This window comes from Chionomys nivalis, chromosome 25 (genome assembly GCF_950005125.1).
Source record: "Chionomys nivalis chromosome 25, mChiNiv1.1, whole genome shotgun sequence".
Lineage (NCBI taxonomy): Eukaryota > Metazoa > Chordata > Mammalia > Rodentia > Cricetidae > Chionomys > Chionomys nivalis.
The window spans coordinates 8,980,478-9,002,593 of record NC_080110.1 but is presented as its reverse complement, the minus strand read 5'-3'; the positions used below and the strand labels follow the sequence as shown (position 1 = coordinate 9,002,593).

The 22,116-nt window shown below is 42.5% G+C and overlaps 1 protein-coding gene across 2 annotated transcripts in view; it reads right to left on the bottom strand.

Annotated features, from left to right (window-relative positions):
- Ntn4 (netrin 4) overlaps positions 1–22,116 on the bottom strand; it is a 103,546-nt gene that overhangs the window by 5,727 nt on the left and 75,703 nt on the right. Inside the window, exons 6-9 of one of the 2 annotated variants that reach the window (XM_057758161.1) lie at positions 6,788–7,001; positions 6,339–6,454; positions 3,244–3,312; positions 164–334 (exon numbers count right to left, since the gene is read on the bottom strand). In XM_057758161.1, coding sequence (XP_057614144.1) covers positions 164–334; positions 3,244–3,312; positions 6,339–6,454; positions 6,788–7,001 — 570 coding nt within the window. The remainder of the gene's footprint in view (positions 1–163; positions 335–3,243; positions 3,313–6,338; positions 6,455–6,787; positions 7,002–22,116) is intronic. The other variant, XM_057758162.1, reaches the window with a different exon arrangement.

The window sequence follows — 22,116 nt, the reverse complement described above, 5'->3', positions numbered from 1 at the left end:
TGGGTTTTGTATTTCTTAATGTCAGTTGAAAGAATTCCTTCTGGATATTCAGAAGGTGAAGGGGGAGATGATCTCAGGGAGTTTTGGTTCAGAGGATGTAGGACAGCCAATGTGCAGAGACAAGGGTCACAAGATTAACTAATTAAGTCCAATTAGTGCTCACCTGGATTGAGGATTGGACATGTGCAGCCCCTATTTGTCCAGGACTCTGGGTACAGTGTCCTTTTGCCTCGTAAGAGCTTCAGTTTCGTAGACTGTAGGACCTTTTTTATCTTCACGTTGACCTCGGCATGGGAACCTTTGTCGTGAGCTGATAAAATCTTGATTTTTAACACTGGAATGACATAATTCCAAAAGTTAAAAAAAAAAACAAAAAAAAAATGTAGCGTTCATGTTTTCTTTGGAAATTTGAACTATTTGAAGATTCATTTCCAAGTCTGATGGAAAGGTGAATAGGCAAAAATCATAATATGGAAATCTACTTTACAATCACGAGACTCGTTCTTTTTCACAATGATTAAATCTCATTTATATTTTATTTTCTCTTTATTGGGCAATTTCAACTTTTGCCCCCTCCCATATTATGACACTAGAGAGATATTATCCATTGCCTTCTACAAATAAAAATTTAAGAATATCCATCTGAGTGAGGCGCGGTAGCTGGTGGATCTCAAGGCCAGCTGGGCCTACAAAGTGAGTTTCAGTACAAACCAGGGCTACACAGAGAAATCCTGTCTCAGAAAACAAACAAACAAACGCATTCATATATAAAAACTACCAAGGAAGAAAAAAAGTAGGAGGTTGAGCTGTTGTCTTGGTTTTATGTAGATTCTGATTATATATTATAATATGTATTTATTTATGTGTATATATATATATATGTATGTTTTACACTTCAGTGGTTTGCTATCTATGATGTTATGGCAGAGAACAAAGTGCTTTGGTAGAATAGTTTGCATCGCCATAGTGACGCTATAGCATTATTATTATTTCCTGTTCTGTGGAGTACAATATAAGCTGTCTAGGTGAGATAAAGTACCCTCCGACTTGATGGCAGGACTATCGTAATCCTTTTCTTTCATTTATTTTAGGATTTATTTATTTTTGTTTTATGTGTCTGTATTTGCCTGCATGTATATATGTGCACCATATGTGTGCCTGGTGCCCATGGAGGCCTGAAGAAAGCTATAGTTACAAACAGTGGTGAGCTACTATATGCACACTGGGACTCGAACCCTGGTCCTCTGCTAGACCAGAAAGTGCTCTTAACTGTTGAGTCGCCTCCCCAGACCCTTCTTTTAATTTTTAATACTTGGAAAGTGTTTCTAAATTGACACATAGAAATTATCCATGCTTATAGAATTCCATGCATTATTTTAATATGTGCGTGGTAAAGTGTAGAAGAGGGTAAGTTGACCTGTTCAAACCCTCATCACGCCTCTGTAGTGAGGACACCATAGTCCTTTCCCCCTCTCTGCAGTATACGGTGTAATACTAATGTGACATGTAATTACATATGTCATACATGATGATTACAGATCATCTTCAGTGTTCTACTTGACTTCTGAGTCTGTTATGCTCTTCTGTCTATGAAATGCATGGGGCTAAAAATTAGGGAGTGGAATATGTTGGGGGAGGGGAGAGTGCAGACCTAGGAACACTAGGATATAATTTTCCGTATCATTAAGGGAGCGTGTGCAGATTTTTATAAGACCATGGTGTGTGATGAGAAAAGCCTATTTTAGCTGATTCCGTATTTCTAGAATGCCACGTCAGATAGCCGTCTTCGCAGAATCAAGGATCAGAATTATAGGGCATCCTGAGAATCAATCTAGTCTTAAGAAACTGAGTGAAGCGTTCATAGGCCTGGTTGCTTTGCATAGAGCTGGACAGGCTCCTGAAGAGATGAGGTTGTGTGTATACACAGAGTGCGTAGCACCGTGCCCGGTAAGCACGACTGCTCCAAGACAGCGGGGACCTTGTTCCTTCACTACTGCCATTCAATAAAGACTGGAAGCAGGAGTACACAGCAAAATCAGTCAACTGGATTTCCCCCCATTGTGTTGGAGAATAAGCTCCTTTTCCTTTATCAGACACTATATTTTCAAAATGTTTCTTTTACTGGCCAAATTGGGGAAGCAATGGTGTGTGGGGGGGTATGCTTGCATCCCAGGCTTCCTCTGTGTTACAGACCTGGCTGCCTTCACTGCCCGCCTCTGCCTCTACCTCCTGCATGCTGGGATTAAAGGAGTGGGTGGACCACCACGCCTGGCTGTATGCTTGTAATTTTAGATAAGATTTATATGCTTTCTTAAATTTTTATTTGTTTTTATTTTATGTGCATTGGTGTTTTGTCTGCAGGTTTGTATGTGTGAGGGTGTCAGATCCTCTGGAACTGTTCCAGATGGTTGTGAGCCACCACGTGGGTGCTGGGAACCAAGCCCGAGGTCCTCTGGAAGAGCACTCAGTGCTCCTAACTGCTGAGCCATCTTTCCAGCTTTACTTTTTAAAAATCATTTAGCTGGGCGGTGGTGGCGCACGCCTTTAATCCCAGCACTTGGGAGGCAGAGGCAGACGGATCTCTGTGATTTCGAGACCAGCCTGGTCTACAAGAGCTAGTTCCAGGACAGGCTCCAAAACCACAGAGAAACCCTGTCTCGAAAAACCAAAAAAAAAAAAAAAAAAAAAAAAAAAAATTAAAAAAAAATTAAAAATCATTTATTACTTAATTCTTATAAGGTTAAAGACAATGTTATCAAGAATGGAAACAGTAGCAGGCTTGGTGGCTCCCAGCACACGGGAGGTAGAGGCAGGCAGATCTCTGTGACTTGGAGGCCAGCACGGTATTAAGTTTCAGGCCACGGAAGAAAGAACAATAAACAAAATCAAGAATGAAAATACTCTACTTGGTTTTGGGGATCTTGATTGAAAACCTTTTTCTTTATTTGAATGCATATATTCAGCCATTTAAGCCCTGGCTGTTCTGGAACCCACCCTCTAGACCAGGCTGGCCTCAAACTCACAGAGATCCACCTGCCTCTGCTTCCATAGTGCTAGGATTAAAGGCGTGCCCCACCACAACCTGGATGAAACACCAATCTTAATACCTCACAGACAGCCATCTTACCATTTCCCAAGCATCCAATGTGCTATTGGAATCTCAGACTAGAGTTTCCTTAGACAGCGCAGTACTTAGTTTGAATAGGAGGTACAGAAGCCGTGGGGGGGGGGGTTCAAACTCACCATACGAATACTTCATTCCACAGAACGCCTTGGGGTTTCCTAACACTTGTTCCTTACATTCACATTTACCTATGAAAAGTAAATAGAAAATTGTGTTACAGGGGTGGCGGGAGGGGGGAAGAGGGGTGTAGAGGGAGGGGTGATGATTCAGTACGCAAATGCAGGTCTCACAGCTTGCTTCTTTGTTGATTCATATATAACATCTGTAAATATTAAGCAGTCATGGAAATAGTTTAAAAGAAGTACATTCTCATTCCAAATAGAATTGACTATCATCTAATAAAATACCAACCTAGGTAGAATATGGAAGATAAAGGCAACATCAAATTCCAATGCACAAACTCATGTTGTCATACAGTGCAGCGTCAACAAAAAAGAAACAGCTAACAGTGTACACTTACAGGAAAGTAACTGAGCATATTAAATAGCCCATTAACAGTTATATCAACTAAAATCCAATAAAATACTTGGTAGTCCATTGAAGGTAATTGGATGCCTTACCACCTGCTGGGCATGGTGATGACGTCATTCAGAGCACATAAGTATGAGCAAGATACAGTTCTTGCCTAGGGCTTGCAATTTGGCAAGTTAAAAAGGGGGTGTATTAAAAAAGTAATTAAGTGGTCTAAGATAGATAGATGTACAACATGCACTGGGTGGTGGTGGCACACACCTTTAATCCCAGCACTCGGGAGGCAGAGACAGATCTCTGTGAGTTCGAGGCCAGCCTGGTCTACAGAGCGAGTTCCAGGACAGGCCCCAAAGCTACAGAGAAATCCTTTCTCAAGAAACAAACAAAAAAGAAAGAAGTACAACATGCTTAGGTGGGAGGAGGGTCCTCCATTTGGGAAGAAGAGAAAAGCTTTCTTGACTGAAGAAGGACCTAGAATGGTTGTTTACAAAAAAGATAGAGTAGTTTCTTCCAACCATTGAAATCATCTGTTAGAACTGCTGCACATGAGAACTGCCAGGCCCTGTAGGAGACTTTCATAATACCTTAGTACAAAAATGAACGTCATGACAGCGAAGTTTGCAGCTAATGGGAGGATCGTCGTATCACTAACAGACACAGAAACATTAGCAGGGGCATTTCAGGGCTTTATAGTTTTAAGGGCTTTAGCAGCAACCACTTATCTAGTTTGTTGCTTTAAGGATGTAGCATAGCAGTAGCTCTCTGAAGGGAGAAACAGCTGAAATCAGAACTCAATAAAAGCAAGAGTTGGTGGGGCACTGGAGACACCAGCAGCAGAGTAGCTGGCTAGTGTTTCTTACAATTTTGCCTCTGGAGCCACATGCTCTGTCATGTGCAGATGTAGTCACCACTGGGGCAGCACTTCAGATCCAGAGGCAGAGAGGACACTGCACTGCACTACGGTGAGACAGGAAGGGTGGCTTCTCGTAGCAAGACTGAGAGGCACTAACCCAGACGTAGCAGGAAAGAGGGAAAAATGGACCTGGCCCAGACTGAGATGATGGTGGTCTAGGAGAAGGAGAAGTGATTCAGAGGATGCTGGCAGGACATCTGGGCAGAAATGCCAACCCAGTGAGGGTGGTACAAGCACCTCTGGCATCTCAGCTACAGTGACACATGCTTCAGAAAAGAGAACCAGAGTTACGCCTGGAAAAGCCCAAGTAGAATTAAAAAGTGGGAAAGGAGTGGAAGGCGCTCAAAACTGGCGGTTGTGATTCACTTATAATCTAAACCCAGCAGAGGCGCTCATTCAGAAGTTGCTCTAAGTGGCTGGCCCATGGCCTTTGAGAACGGCATTGAAGCCGGGAGCGTGCCAGCTAGCATGGTGCCATAGAACCAAGGAGACCACGAGAGAATGGTGTACACCATCCCTCACCACAAAGCTGTCAGTCAGTCCTCTGGGCAGCACACAGGTCTGTCACTTGAAGGTCTGTCTTTGACTTCCTGACAACACCCCTTTTTTTCCCACATAGTCAGAGTTCAAGCATTCACATGCGCAGGTCAAGCTGGGTTCCGTGAGGGAGCTTATGTCGTCTCAGCTATTCAGAAAGCCAAGCCCAAGGGACTGGTTAAGCCCAGGAGTTCACGCCCAGCCGAGGCCTATCATGAGAGCCAATATCAGAGACTAATATTTTTCATTCGTCAGGGCTTAAGCAATCTGGAAATGGAAAAGACCTGTTTAGTTACAGTAGGGTCGCTGGGACATTTTGAAAAATAAACATGGCTCACAGTTTTCTGGTACTGGTGCAAGCCAGATTTGTCATTTGGGAAGCCAGAATTCACATCTGGTGTTTTCTACCTTACCAGTGGGAGAAATGATAGATTAGAGGGCTGAGTTTAGTCCTCAAACACTTTGCCTACCAAGGATAGGGCTCAGGGCTTCATCTCTGGCACTGAGAAAGAAGGGAGTAAGAGGAATGGAGGGAGGAAAGAAAGGAAGGAAGAAGAAAGGAAGGAAGGAAAAGAAAAAAGAGAAAGAAATTATTTTCTTGTGACACATAGCAGTATTAGTAGGCAGATTGCATCATAATGGTAGTCAACAGCTTTTAATGGTGTTTACCGTAGATCGATAGACAGGTGGGCAACTAGATTCAAGGATGAAAGGGCTTTTGTAAGTGCTTAAGAAACAGGCTGCCATTTTTTGCTGAAGAAAGGTACCCGGGAGCACTGAGCTATACCCGAAGGGAATGTTGAAGCTGAGCTGTCTTCTTCCCTTGGGAACGCATCCAGATGAATCCCAGAGCCTCCCTGGGGACATCCTAAGCCTAACAGCTGTGGGGACACTTTGTGTGCTCACTGGGCATGCCGCCAGCTCCCTAATAACGTGCACAATGGACTCAGTGGATGTCCTGTCGTCCAAATGACCCGGTTATTACAGGTTTGGTCCAGCGGGCAGTTACAGATTAGAAGTCATTGTCAAAGCAAAGTAGAAGAGAGCTCTAAGAGTGGCCATATAACATGTGAATTGTGTAGTATGGACATTCAATCTTCTTTCCCAAATGCTTTGAGAAAAGATCAATATGAGGGCCAAGCGTGGTGCACATCTTTAATTCCAGAACTTGGGAGGTAGAGACAGGGCTCCAGACCAGACTTGGAAGTATGATGGAAGATGTCTGGGTCTCACCTGAGTGTCGGAGTGCAGAGAATCCTTGTTCGTCCCCCCACTCCCAGGTCGGCTCGCTCTTATTGTATGGAGAAGGAAAGGCGGGGACTTCATGGTACCAATCTACGTCAGCACTACTAACAAAACAGAAATAATGGCAGATTCAATAAGATGTTTTAGAACCCGAGTAAAAATGAATCTTGTTATAGAGATCTAAACCTTCCTATTTAGCTTTCCAGACACCAGTGCTGTTATAGGAAATTACTGGGCAAAATAGCTTAGTTTGCAAAATGAGCTAGATAATTTCATTTAAAAAAAATCACAAGAGCAAATTATTTGATTCTGCAGACTGGAAAAACTTTTTTTTCAAGAGATGTGAGCAATGTGTGCTCTCCTTAATGGCTTTCGGTCACTGCAAAATCTCCGAAAGCTTGAGTGACTCACAGAGAAGAAGAGGCACACACACTCACCTGCTGATGCAGTCTCCTGTGAGTGGGTCACAGCTCCCGGCACAGTCACAAGGTCTGCAGCCATAGTGTCCAAAGCCCCAGTATCCCACCATGCACCTGTCACAGTGTGGCCCTGCCACCCCAGGCTTGCAAGGGCAGTCACCATTGCTAGGGTCACAGAAGGTCACTGAGCTGAAAGGAAGGATAGCTGACCCAACTGGATGGCAGGAACATGCTACAAAAGAAGAGAGAAGGGACTGGTGAGTGCTTTTGGATCAACCTTGTGACTTATCCCTGGCAAATGGCTTCATCTCATCAAGCAGCATGTTTCTGAGACTCCTCTGTAAACAAAGACTGCTCTTTCATTACCAAATGCCCAGATCTAAATAATCACACAGAAACTATATTAATTATAATAGTGTTTGGCCTATTAGCTCAGGCTTCTTATTAACTGACTCTTACATCTTAAATTAACCCATTTCTATTAATCAGTGCATCACCATGAGGCTGCGATCTACTGGTAAGATTCCTTCCCCTTCAGTAGCTACGTGTTGTCTCCTTGACTGCTTATTCTGTCTATCTCAGTTCTGACTTCCTGCCTGGCTTTACTCTGCTAAAGCATTGGCTGAAATAGCTTTATTAATCAACCAATAAAAGCAACACATACAGAAGGACATCACACATCATCTCCCTTTTTCTATCTAATTAAAAAGGAAGGCTTTAATTTTTTTTTCAAGACAGTGTTTCTCTGTAGCTTTAGAGCCTGTCCTGAAACTAGCTCTTGTAGACCAGGCTGGCCTTGAACTCACAGAGATCCGCCTGCCTCTACCTCCAGAGTGCTGGGATTAAAGGCATGTGCCACCACCGCCTGGCGGAAGACTTTAATTTTAACATACTAAAATTACATATACAAAAAGTTATTAAACAAGAATTATAGTTACAATATTTAGTCCATTATATTTGGCAAATTAAAGAAAATTTTCTATCATCTATAATTTATCATCTATAATTTATCTTTTATTATAACTAAGAAGAAGTATAACTATACGTATCTATTCTTCAACTCTTTTCAAAGACTCCAGAAGGATATAATATTACCTAAGTTAACAGGAATTGCATTGTAAACAACTTCCAAAACTCTACAATTGATAGAGACATCTTGCTGCCTGGATAATCACCCAAAGTTCTGTAACTTTGGGGCACCCATCTTCAGCCTACAGGCCCATAGTATCTGGCAGACTTTTCCATGAAGCAGGATATTTGAAAGGCTGTTCTGCCTATATTGGCAGTTTGTCAGTCACTTTCTTCTGTGCCCTTTAGAATGTTTGGCAGACTCTTTCATGAAGCAGCAACGCCAAAGGACTATATTACCTTCTTTAGACAAGTTCAGCATTTACTTTTCTGTGGGTCCTGTGTGTCCAGTTCATATAGCATACCATCAAGAAGTCCAGGCAAGAGCAGTTTCTTGCCCAAATGGCTAGCCTTGTCACATTGAAGGCAAATTCTGAAGTAACTGGTGCCAGAAGCAGACATGTCTCACTGTTGAGAAAAGTCTTAGTTCTTAAAATATTTAAAACGTCATATTCTGTAGGTCTTTGAAGTGCTAAAGATTATCTGTCTAAAAGAAATATTTCTCTGTATATCTAGAAAACCTAGCTAACATGAATGACTATAAGTTTGACTATTATAAATGACTGTCTATTAATCTGTATTTCTTAATTACACATTACATTTTTAAATGAGCTGAACAAACACAATACCTTAAGAGCAGAAATACATATACACAGTGTAACAAATTAACCGTCAATTTGTATCAATAGACCAAGATCCATACCCATGCAAAGTATTCTTTATATCATATCTCCCTTTAAATGAAAACAAACATTTATAAATAATCATTTTGAGAATTTGGGCATAGTTTTCTCCAAACTGCGTCCTGCTGTTTGTTGGGCGAAGTATTTTTAGGGTTCACAGAGACCTTTCTGGAGTTCTTATTCCATCAAACCACAGTAGCCTGGAAGGAATTCACAGTTTCTCATCTTCTATGGAAACAAAAGCAGAACCTCTTTTCCAAAGTGACATATCCTTAGACTCAAGTTTCCAAGTCAAGATACCTTTAAAATATAAATGTTGGTTTAGCTTAGCAGCCCCAGAATCAAATGTCTCTCTGCAGTCAAGAAATTCAAATAAAGCACAATAATATATACAATCCAGACTCTGTATATTTTCCATCCTTATGTGGCTTTTTTATTACACTATTACTTTTTAATATTTATTTTATTATTTCTACTCCTTTAATCTATGACTGTCTGTACTCTTATCTATATTATGTTTCCTCTCTCTCCCGAGTCTATGTACACGTTTCAAACACTGACCCGTTTAGAGGTACATTTTTGTCTTAGTCTGTTTTTATTGTGCATCTGTAATCATTTTCTGACTAGGAGCACCTTTGTTTTTAAATAAATGCTAATCAGGCAGGGCTAGGACCAACTTCTCAGCCCTGCCTGTTGACTTCCAACATAGCAGAGGTATGTTTACTGCCTCTGCAAGCCATGCTTACCACCCTAGTGGTCCCATGTTGCCATTAAGCAATTTGTAGCATGCTGTTCACAAACCCCATTTAAGTGCAGGACCTCCCCAAAAGAGCCAGAATTGGTGCTTCCAGCATGAACCAGGACGCCAGCTCTTAAAGGAGCCGCACGGTTTTTGCTGCTAATACTGAGTCAGGAAGTCTTCTCTTAAAAGAGCTGCAACTCTATTTGCCTCTAACAAACAGAGCCTACCAGAGAAAATGCTGTTGCAAAGAAGCTGTGTTTAACTCTGTTCTTTTGTGTCTAGAATTCCTTCCCAAACTCTCTCAGGTTTTATGTGGATGCCATTAGCCCAAGTTAGTGCCATTTGTAAATGGAGACTGCTCTTTTGTTCCCAGCTGCCCACACCCAAATAATCACACAGACACTATATTAATTACAACCCTGTTTGTCCTATTAACTCAGGCTACTTATTAACTAACTTGTATATCTTAAATTAACCCATTTCTATTAATCAATGTATTACCATGAGGCTGTGGCCTACTGATAAGGTTCTCACATCCTTCTCCTTCAGGTGTCTTTTGACTCCTCCTATTCTCTCTCTCTCTCTCTCTCTCTCTCTCTCTCTCTCTCTCTCGCTCTCGCTCTCGCTCTCGCTCTCTGTTCTGGTTTTCCATCTGGCTTTACTCTGCTAAGCCATTGGCTGAAACAGCCCTATTCACTAACCAATAAAAGCTGCACATATACATAAGGACCTCCCACGTCACTCCCCCCCCCCCCCCCCCCCGTGTATGCTTGGAGAATGAAAGTTAAACTACAGATAAGCAAGATATAATTAGCATGTCTGCTACAAAAAGGGCCATGTCATTTATTCTTAAGTTGAGAGCATTGTGCATGAACACCTTTTGGTTGCCGTGACATGGATAAGCCAGTGAGAGAGGTAGAAAGGGAACATTTACTGAGAAACAAATCACAAGTGCTTCGCAACCTTCCTAATGCTGCGACCCTTTAATACAGTTCCTCGTGATCCCCAACGACCCCAATCATAACATTTTTTGTTGCTACTACATAACTGGAATTTTGCTACTGTTATGAATTGTAACGTAAATATGGGAGATATACCATGCAGCCACCAATGCGGTAAGAGGAGTTTGCTGGTGGCATTCTTCTCCTGATTGGATGTAGTTTGTGAGTGACACAGGAAGCAAGGTCATTAGACGAGAAAGGCAGCGGAAGTCTGAGACATAGGAGAAAGATTTAGGAGGTCAAGCACTATCTATCACTCACAGTGTTACAATGTCAGGGTTTGCCTTGCTTCTGGGATAGAAGATGTGAGCAATGTGAGTGTGTGGTGTGTGTGCACGCATGTATACTCACACTCTTGCACATACTTATGCTTGTGAGCAAAGTGTGTGTGTGCGTGCATGCCATGTGTGCTTGCATTCCCACACATACTCATGCATGTGAACAAAGTGTGTGTGTGTGTGAATCTATATGAAATGCACTTATTTGGTTCGCTATATATTATCAGCAGAATCAGGGCATGGGTGCAGTTCAGCTCTGGAAGACACATAGACCATCAGGGAAACAAAGAAACAAGAGTTGACAAGGACACATAAGGAAGAAGGTGTACGAGTGAGAAAAGTCTGTCCAGAAAAGTTTTGTGTGTTTGTTTTGAAAGACAGAGAGCATCTGAGGCTAAATCCCCATGTAAGAAAAAGAACCACAAGCAGTAAAAAGAGATTTATAAAGATTCTCCAAGTGAGTGAGAAAGAACTTGTCAAGGGGAAGCAGATGGTGAGGAAGGTTTAAGCTTTCTAGTTTGTGAAAAGGAATGCCATTGTTTATGAAGAGAAGCAAGAGAATGCTGGGCTAGATGGGTCGATCTGTGTTGGGGATGGAGGCTGCAGAAGACAGGAAAACATGAACTCGGAGTCAGACATGGTGCTTGTGGGCTATGCTAATGAGCTGTAATGGACACCTGGAAGCAGTCCGAGGCATGGGAGAAAAGTTGGAGGCTCGCAAAAACAGTTTGAAGAGTTTCCAGGTAGTTGAAACCGAGAGGACATGGTGAGCCCCCCGAAAGTGTGTGGAGTGGGAAGACAGCCACAGCACTGCATGGAGGCCATCCTCGCAATACAGACAGGCGGAGGAGCAATAGCTCACAGGTTAGATTGTTAAGAGCTAGACAGGGAGGGGAAATAAAAAGAGCCATGGAAGACAGAGGTTGAGAAAGTTTCGTGTGGTTAACAATGTCAAATACCACAGAAAACACGTGTCCCGTAACATTGACCACAGACCAGCAATGCTCTCAGGAGGTCGCTGATGACTTTCCTGAGATTGGGAGCTGAGGAAATGACAGCTGACACAATGCTCTTATGTCTTCACTAGTAAGTGTTGGAGCGGCGTTCTCAAGTAGGCGTCCCTGGGTAAAATCATTTGGGACACTTTAGCATGTATAACCCTCTCTCCCCACCCTTCCGTCTGCTTTCTTTGGTTGGGAACCATCACAATGGCATAGGATGCAGCTTTCTTCCCGCCGAAGGTATGAATTATCTCTTAGAAGGAATTTTTAATCACTCAATTATTCATTGACTCAAACAGAAATGAGAACTGATAATCATTCTGTTTGTGAAGCATTTGGAGTTTAGAAGACGTCAAACATTGCATGCTATAGCCCTCGCCTACTTCTCTAATCTCGTCTTTTCTTATTCTCTTGCACATATCCTTCATCCTAATTAAATGATGATTAGGAGATTCTAGACACACTCCACTGTTTCCTGTGGAGGAAGAATAGCCATCCTGCATACATAGTTTTCAAAACCCCATGCATCATTCACATCCATCTTAGACGGCCTCCCTGATTCATCCACTTGAGTGGCGAGTGCTCAAGGCGAGTGTGTAAAGACGGAGGACAGCTTGCCCAAGGCAGTTATCTTGTTCTACCATGTAGGCTCCAAGTATTGAACTCAATTATCAGGCTTGGTAACAAGTGCCTCAAGTACTTTCGCCAACTGAGCCACCTCAGCTGTCCAAAGACAGACTGTTTGAAACAGAAACTAATGCCGCTCATAAGAGAAGAAAAGGAATAGGCGTCACCCCGCGCTCTGCACCCGTCTCCACTTCTCCAGGCTTGGTGCCCAAGGCAGCCATTCCTTGTGCCTGTCTAGGGGGTGAGTTTGTGGTCTTTAAGGACGCAGTCTTAATCTCCACCATGGATGCCACTGACCCTTTCTTTGAAAGTTTCGGTTGCTTTAAGGATAACACTTCTTCTTAGAGCTTCATTAGCGTTTGACTTTAAATCATCAACAGTGGTGTTTTTTTTTCTTTGTCAGACTAGACTGGGAGGTCTGAGGATCATATCTGCTCTCCACATCATTTAGTTATTGTTGCTATTTTGTTTGTTTTTGAGACAGGGTTTCTCTGTGCAGCTCTGGCTGTCCTGGAACTCACTCTGTAGACCAGGCTGGCCTCAAACTCACAGAGATTCACCTGCCTCTGCCTTGTGAGTGCTGGGATTAAAGACGTGTGCCATCACCACCCCTTAGTTGTTTTCTTTTTGAAGCCTTTCTGGGTCTCGTGTTTCTCTTTAGCTGAGGAAGCATTGAATGAGAGATAATGCATGTATCCATACATAACAAATAATTATAAATTCTATAATACTAAAAACCCCACATTGAATCTAAAATGCAATGATAAAAACTCTTACCAAGTGGCACGAAGGGCAATGGTGTCTTTGCATAAGGCAGCCACCATCTATCCATTCATTTAGACGGCGAACATTTAATGAACAGCTACTATGTGCTAGGTAAGTACTGAGCGGACTGCAAGGGATCGAAGGTAAACTAGATAACCTTTGCCCTTTGAAGAGACTCACAGTTTCTAAGAATAATTATTCCAGAGCTGATGACATGGCCAGAGGGTAAATGTCACGTGCAAACCTTATGACCTGAGTTTGATTTCTAGAACCCTGGTGGAAGGAAAGATTGATTCTTGAACATTGTTCTTTGGCTTGTCTCATGTGTATCATGGCACTCACACACACACACACACACACACACCATACTCACACACACCATACATACCTACACCACACACACACCATACCATACACACATCCCATACATACACCACACACACACACACCATATACACACACCCCATACATACATACACCACACATACACAACCATACACACACACCCCATATATACATACCCCCCACATACCATACACACACCCCATACATACATACACCACACACACCATACATACATACACCACACACACCATACATACATACACCACACACACACCATATACACACACCTCATACATACATACACCACACACACACCATATATACACACCCCATACATACATATACCACACATACACATACCATACACACACACCCCACATATAATACCCCCCCACATACCATATACACCCCACACATACATAGACCACACACACACCATAAAAACACACCCCATACATACATAAACCACACACACACCATATACACATACCCCATACATACATATACCACACATACACATACCATACACACACACCCCATATATACATACCCCCCACATACCATACACACACCCCATACATACACACACCACACACACACACCATACACACACACCCCATACATATATATACCACACACACATAAACACACCCCATACATACATACACACACACACACATATACACCATATACACACACACCATACACATATATAGACACCATACATATACATACATCACACACACATACACACACAGTAATAAAAATTAAAAATTGAAAATAATAATGACTAGTCCAATATAAAGAGGCTTATCCTGGTGCATGCCTTCAATCCCAGCACTCGGGAAGCAGAGGCAGGCAGATCTCCATGAGTTCGAGGCCAGCCTGGTCTATAAGAGCTAGTTCCAGGACAGACACCAAAAACTAGAGAGAAACCCTGTCTCAAAAATCCCCCCAAAAAGTGTGTGGGGGGGCTTATCCAATACAAAAAGAAAAGAAGAGATTTTATCTTTAAAACACCGAGTTTCTCATGGTAATGATGTCTTTTACGTTATGTATTGTTATGTGTTCACTAAACTTCCTAAGTTTTTCAGCTGCTTGATTATGAGGCTCTTCCAGAATTCTCTCTTAAGATATCAAATCACCATTGATTTATCACTTGTTCTTAAAAGTAACTTATCTTTATTATTGGCGTGTGTACCTATCATAGGTGTGTTATGTATGTATGCATGCATATGACGTGTGTGTTTATATGATGTATGTATTGTTATGATGTATGGGTGTGTGCCTGACACAGCACACGGGTAGAGGTCAGAGGACAACTATGTATAGCCAGCCTTTTTCCCCCGCCCATCTGTCGGCTCCAGGAATCGAATGGAGGTCACAGGCCAAGTGCCTTTTCCTGGCGAGCTCTCTTGCTGGCCTTGTCACCTGGTTTTATTACTTCTTTTTAATTAGCCAATGTGGGAAGTTTATGTGATGTGAAATATGAATATACCACTATAGTATGTACAGAGAGCATAGAGATGACACTCAAATAAAACCATACAAGGAAGTATCAAACTTTCAAACCTTTTAGATGATTAAACCGACAGTTTCTGTGTCACTCAGCTAAATCATTTTGGTTCCTGACAGCAGCTGCGGGAGCCGAGACAGAAGGCAGATGTCGCAGGACCCCGCCCATGGGACCCCACTCGTAGATTTGCAACCTGTCTAGGAGTTGACCTCTCGGTAGGACGTTATGTTTTCAAACCAACACACATGTCAGGCATGGCCAGAGAAGAATGCGGTCCTATCATGTCAATGTGACTTTTTGCATAATAACAAGACAAAAATACCAGTGGGAAACTATGCAGAACAAGCTGCAGGCAGAAGGCCCCCAGCATCCTCCACGACTGCCTTTTCAGGCTGCATGCATGGAGAGGCTTCCCTTGCACACTGGCCTCCTCAAGTTTGGTGGCTCTTGGCATCAGACGCACAGAAGAGGCATTTCTTTTTCTCTTCCAGAATGTATATGTTTGTTATCGTTGTTTAGGAAGATCAGTGGGCTGGGAGGAGGATGTCTACAGGTTATAGTTCGGGTGTGAGTCCCCAACACTCTGTAGACCAGGCTGGCCTTGAACTCACAGAGATCCTCCTGCCTCTGTCTCCTGAGTACTGAGATTAAAGGTGTGCACCACCACTGTCCAGGTGATTTTTTTTAAAATTCTACCCAAGCATTTTTTTAAAAAAATATTTTTTGTTTTCATTACTATACATTTTTTGTTTATGCAACTGGTCCCATAAGGATATTATCACACAACTATATAATGTACGTTGAGCATATTGTCTCTCCAAACCCTTCTACCCTCCCTTTCTCTTATTCCCCCTGATTAATTCTTCGTTTCTTCCAGAGAGTTTCACTTCTCCTTTCAGGGCACATGTACATATATGATTTCATGTGTCTAAATAAAATCCATAAGCCACAAAGGAGAGAAAACAAGTGCTACATTTATCTTTCTGAGGCTGTCAAAGTTTTGACGTAAAGGATGTAAGCCCTGGGGCTGGAGAGATGGCTCAGTGGTTAAGAGCATTGCCTGCTCTTCCAAAGGTCCTGAGTTCAATTCCCAGCAACCACATGGTGGCTCACAACCATCTGTAAAGAGGTCTGGCACCCTCTTCTGGCCTTCAGGCATACATACAGACAGAATATTGTATACATAATAAATAAATATTTAAAAAAAAAGGATGTAAGCCCTTGACTTTTGCTTGTCACTAGACATGAACTTAGATAGTGAAAATTATATATTTTTTTAATTATTATTATCACTGTGTGTGGTTGTGTGTGTACAACTTCGTGGAGTTGGTTCTCTTCATCTACCTTTAATGGGTTCCAGGGGTTGGATTTAGGTCATCGGGCTTGGTAACCGGGGCCTTTAAGTTGAGCCATCTCATAAGTATTCTCTCGTGATACGAATGGCTTATTTTCAGTAGTCACAGGGAGGCGTGCCCTACTGGAAGAAAATCTAAAGGAATAGTACAAAATGTCTAAGCAGATGCAGTAGGGGAAAATTGCTTTACAAATGATTCCATAGCAGGTTGAACGATGAATTTTGATCACTGCTAAGTGAGATAGAAATTTCGTCTGTGAGGTTTCTGGAGGAGTCCATCTATGATGGGCATCGCCTCTGTAGAACGTTTCCAGGGAGACGGTAGGATGTGCAGCCGCTCTGGAGGGTTTTCTAACGGCAAGTACAACTGTTAATGAAATAATGGATTTCATTAACACATTTTCAAACAGCTTCGTGTATTTATTCCAGCTACAGGAGCTGACGGTAGATACAGCTGTTTGGAAGTCTGCCTTCCAAGGTCTCTCAGAAGAAGAGAAAACAAGACAGAGACATGGGGTAAATAAAGCGGATAAGGGGCAAGCCCAAGAGTCAGATGGGACAGGCTCAAATCCTGCTTATAAGGCTTATTCTTTTTTCTTTTCTTTTTTGTTGTTTTTCAAGACAGGGTTCCTCTGTATCATAACCCTGGCTGTCCTGGAACTAGCTCTGTAGACCAGGCTGACCTCAAACCCACAGAGATCCGCCTGTCTCTGCCTCCCAGGTACTGGAGATAAAGGTGTGCACCACCACATCCTGCCTGAGGCTTATTCCTTATAAGGCTTTATAAAATTAATTTCCGTAAGTCTCAATAGTCTCATTAATCAAGTGAGAATAACATACCTATAGCACAGGGGAACTTATAGATGGGTAGGGAGTGTGTGCATTTGCATTGTATTGGAAATTTGTGGTGCCACACGATCAATAACTGATATTATTTTCTGGCTAATATATATTTTAAGATGTTCACCATCCTCCACCCCTCCACCTACCTGCTTGCTCACCATCTACTCCTCTCCATCCATCTGTCTGTCCAGCCATCCACGCCTCCACTCACCCACCTATCTACCCACATTTTCACCCAGGAGGTTCTCGAACTTTCGCATTAACACGAACTGCTGGGAACCAGAGATAGGAGGGAAAATACCAAGAACTTGAGTGAGGGAAAGAAATGACAAAAGGCACTGGATGTTAGGACTGAGTCTGTCCACGGTGGATGAAAATACAATAAACCAGCAGTGACCTCATGGCTTGATTTTCAAGAGACTGAACAGCCCAACTGGCTTTCCAGCTTCTCTCTCTCTCTCTCTCTCTCTCTCTCTCTCTCTCTCAATCTCTCTCTCTCTCTCTCTCAATCTCTCTCCCTCCCTCCCTTGCCCTTGGGAGGAGTGTGGTAGCAAACAGTAGCATACCTTTCTTGATTGCCCTGTGCTTTAGCGTTAAGTTCCTCTTTGGTTCTGCGGTCCTTTCCTCGGATAAAAACATCAACCTATCACTCAGTAGAAAATTAGGGTGTGATTTATGGTCCCACTGCTTATGGCGAGGGAGCCTATAATGTAATGCAGGACAGGAGTCGGAGCCCCTCAGATGCATACAGGTGGAAGAATTCTAATGGCAATGACAACGGCAGGCCACCCCATGGCCCCTTGTTTGTGATGGAGAGCTAAGGCCTTGGCAGGGAAGTCCAAGGGAGTCTCGGGTGCCCTTTCACCCTCATCCCACCTTCAGGAGAACCGAAGCCCGGTTTGTGTGTATTCCACTCTGAGACTGATCCGTGACACCAAGCTCGCCCTAGAAACAGCAGCTCTGAGCTCTCTCTAGCATTACCTGGTCGCTCCCTAACTTTGGCTCTTCTGTTGGCAAAAGATACACCGAGAATAAAATACCCTGAAAGTATTTGTTCCTGATTTAGCGTTTCTAAAAACAGCACTCAAAGTTCAAGGCCCTCGGCTGGGAAAGCAGTGGCAGCTTGGAACCTTCCACCACTGCCCCGTGGCCACGCCCTTGGCAGTGCCTCCCAGGCTCCCAGCATTGTTCTCCCCTGGAAAGGCCAAGGCCCGACCCAGCGTCCGATGGGGAATTTTAGAAGCAGGCAGCAGCAGCTGCCGCCTAAGTTCACGGGAACTCAAGGGGCATGGTCTGAGATGCAGTTTCAAGCAGAAAGGAGATAGTCTAAGCTGTTACGGATGTATGAAGTGTGAAGTTAAATAGTAGATAAAAAGGAGCCCTTCTATCTTCTGAGCGTCCCTGTTTACTCTAACATTCGGCCGTCATCTCAGATGAAAAGCTACAAGAACAACCAGTTTTGCTAGTGTATGAGCAGCCATGAAGCTGAAAATAAGGGAAATGAATTTGACCGTGTGGAAGGCAAGATAGGAACATTTTCCTGTTGATCCTTGGAATGATAAATGCATTCTCCATGGTGATAGCTGCACCACAATACTCGATATGCACTTCAGACATACTGCTTTCAAACCAAATCGTGCTTGAATGAATTTAATAAGTAAGCCAAATTAACACGTACCTTTAATTTATGCCGCATGGCATAGGAAAACCCATCACACATAGGTTAAGCTTTTATTAGGTGTCTCAAAGAGTAAGTGGAAGGCACTTTAGTATATTTCCTATGTGCCCTTGGTGAAACTTCAAATGTACAATAAAGAAATACTAACGTCATGGCCTTTATTTTTAATCCATGACTGCAGCTGACGGCTGGCTCAGACCTTTATTTGTTTTTTTTTTTGTTTTTTTTGTTTTTTTTGTATCGTTCCTTTCCTGTTTACCAGTTGGAGCCATGCCACTTTCTATTTGTTCCTGGACCTATCTAAGAGATCGCGGTTTAAAAAATGTTATAATCTCGGTTTGTGACTTTTTTTAAACTGAAGACAGCACGCTGAGTACACAGATGACTTTAATTTACTAGAAAACTCCTAGGTTAGGATTTTAGGTGCTTTTCTTGACTTGGAAGAATCTTCTCTGTCACACACCACAACTGTTATTATTGTCCGTGTCACACTTTTAAGAGAAGTACCACCTGTTTAACCTGCGCTCCTGTTCTACTTGGTCACCATCTTGCCCGGCGCCTTGCCAGGAATGGGGTCATCTCTAAGGCCCCTTTTTCCTTTTGAGAAGAAAGCCCTATTCTCTGCTGACTGAATATGTCTGGAATCTCTTCTCTGAGCCGACATGATGAGTCTGGGCTATCACCTGTCATGGTACTTTTTTCTCTTCTAACATTTTTATAGTGAGCAAAGGCATAGACTCTACTGGATACAAATACAGAAAGATGTGGTTCTTACATTGTAGGCCTTACACAATACTACAGAAATGACATTGAGACAGTGAGAGACTCCTAAAGACCAAAGATCATCAGTCATTAAGAAATACTAGATAACACAATTCATTCAAAAAAAAAAAAAAAAAAAAAAAGCCCAAACAGGGAGCTGGAGAGATGGCTCAGCAGTTAAGAGTTCTGGCTGTTTTTCTCGAGGACCAAATTTGGTTCCTAGCACCAACATGGCGGCTCACAACCACCTGGAACTCAAGCTCCTGGGGATCTGGTGCCTTCTTCTGGCCTCTGTGGGCACACACACACACACACACACACACACACACACACACACACGAATGAATGAATGAAGGAAGGAAGGCATGAACTTCTCTGTGAACCTGGAATAATTGTCTCCAACAGGACCATGCTACTTCTCTCATAGGTTTTACAGTTTCTTCACACTGCTGCATGTAATACTGAGATACTGCAAACAGAAATACAAAGCAAACAAGACCCCAAGCAAGCCTGCAGAAAGCATAAAGCCCAGTCAGCTATGCCAAGTCACTTGGGCACAGTTATTTCTTACATTTAATGCTTCATCTCGTCCAGTTTTGTTATTTATTATCTGTAATAAAAATATTATAACTCTGCAGGAGACATTCTCTATCCAAAATAATGCCTTTCACTGAGAGCAATTCTTCCCACATGAGTCAACCTGAAATTCCTTTTCTTTCCTTGCTTGCAATTATCTCTAATTACACCTCTTTGTTCTAGGGCAATAACTTGTTTTAAGATCACCACTCTGCATCCCCTGTACTTTTTGGGCACCAATAGAAACTTTCGGTTTAGTGCTTATTTGATGTTTGTCATCTTTATCAAATGTAAAAAAGTATATATATATATTATTCATATAATATATATTATATATTATTTATTCAGTGAACTTTCCTTTCTGTTTGAGAGGTACTGTGGAGAATTTATATTTATCGCTACCCAGGTTGTGTGTGTGTGTGTGAAAGAGAGAGAGAGAGAGAGAGAGAGAGAGAGAGAACGAGTGAGCAAGCAAGGATGTGCTGGAATGCTCTACTATTGCGCTATATTGCCAGCTTTTTTTTTTTTTTTTTTTTTGAGACAGGCTTTCCCATGCAGCCCAGGCAAGCCTTGAACTTAAGATCTTCCTGCCCCTCCTCTCATTGCTGGAATTAGGTGTGTGCCACCATGCCCAGCCTTTACTGACTCTTATTTATCAGTTTATAATGGTTCTTATAGGGAGAAGGTAAATGTTAATTTATGTTACTTAGTCTATTTAAAGACTTATCCTATTATGGTCATTATATTATGTTTATTGACTTTTTTCTATTTCTTTCATTTTCTTACCCCTCTGGTTTTGTGGGGGTTTTTTTGTTTTTTTTTTTGTTTTTGTTTTTGTTTTTTTTTGTTTTTTACTTTTTGGATTAAAACTAAAAAGCTGCCACGCTGCTGGTTCTATTTAGAGTTCGCTTTTCAATAACAGTTACTTCATTTTGATGCTACCTTGGAATCATCCACACTTGCTTTCAGAATTAAGCAGAGATGCCTGTGTTGATCAGTGCCATAAAAATGAACTCAGATGGCTTTGCCAAATTTTACTTGGGAAGAAAGAGTCCCCCAGTGTGGGCTACTGTCCAAAGGGACTTCAGTGGCACCCAAGAAGCAGTGCCCTGGACACACAAGTAGAGAACTGAAGATGTCTCTGGGTCCTAACTGTGTTTCCTGGTGAGGCAGTCTGGATGTCGTTAGGGTAACATTTTCACCTGTAAGATGAATGAGAAGGAGGGGAAATGGAATAACGGATAGAGAACTGTGTGGGCTTTTACCTCATGAACTGGCTACACGGGTAGACGGTGCAGGACAGAAAACCACGCCCCCATCCGAGGCACTTGTATTTCCCCTGTGCATAGAGGTCTTTTCGCCTCAGTTAGAAAGCAGAGGATGGGAAGATGCAAGGGGGCAAAGAGGTTTGCCTGATGGACTCACTCGTGTGTGTAACCGTAACTAAGGAGCCAGAGAGGATCTTAGTAAACACTTGATTTGGGGTTCAGAGCAGGGAGGGCGGGTTTATTTTTATTCTTCTGCTCCTAAAAGGCAATTGGCTGAAGGGAGGGGTGCCGACCTCTCGGGAGGTGGCCGCTTTGGTATCTTACTCTGTTTCCAGCTGCCGCTTTTTTCTTTACATGTCGAGGAAGACTACGCAGTGGTTAAAAGGGTGCTTCTTGGCACTAAAGAAGAATTCATTACAAAGGAACTGACTGGGTGTGTCTGAAGAAGAGCTAATTCTGTTCTGCAAGGCATGCGTTCAAACATCTGTTTCAAACTTGCTCTGTGAAAGTGAGGAAAATTCGTACAGGGTGGCTGTCAGTCGTCCATGCCCACTCGGTTTCACACCCACACAACACTTAATAAATCCTTAGGTGCCAAAAAGAAGGGGATGGGAAAAGAGAAAACTGGGGAGGAATTGGATTCAAGGATTCTTTCAATGCCAAAGCAATACTATACCTACAGTATTTCAATGCTGTACTGTTCCAAAATAGGTCATTATAGGACAAAGCTAAATGTTGCCGTGGTGGTAAACTAGTTTTATTATAAATTCTAGACTCATT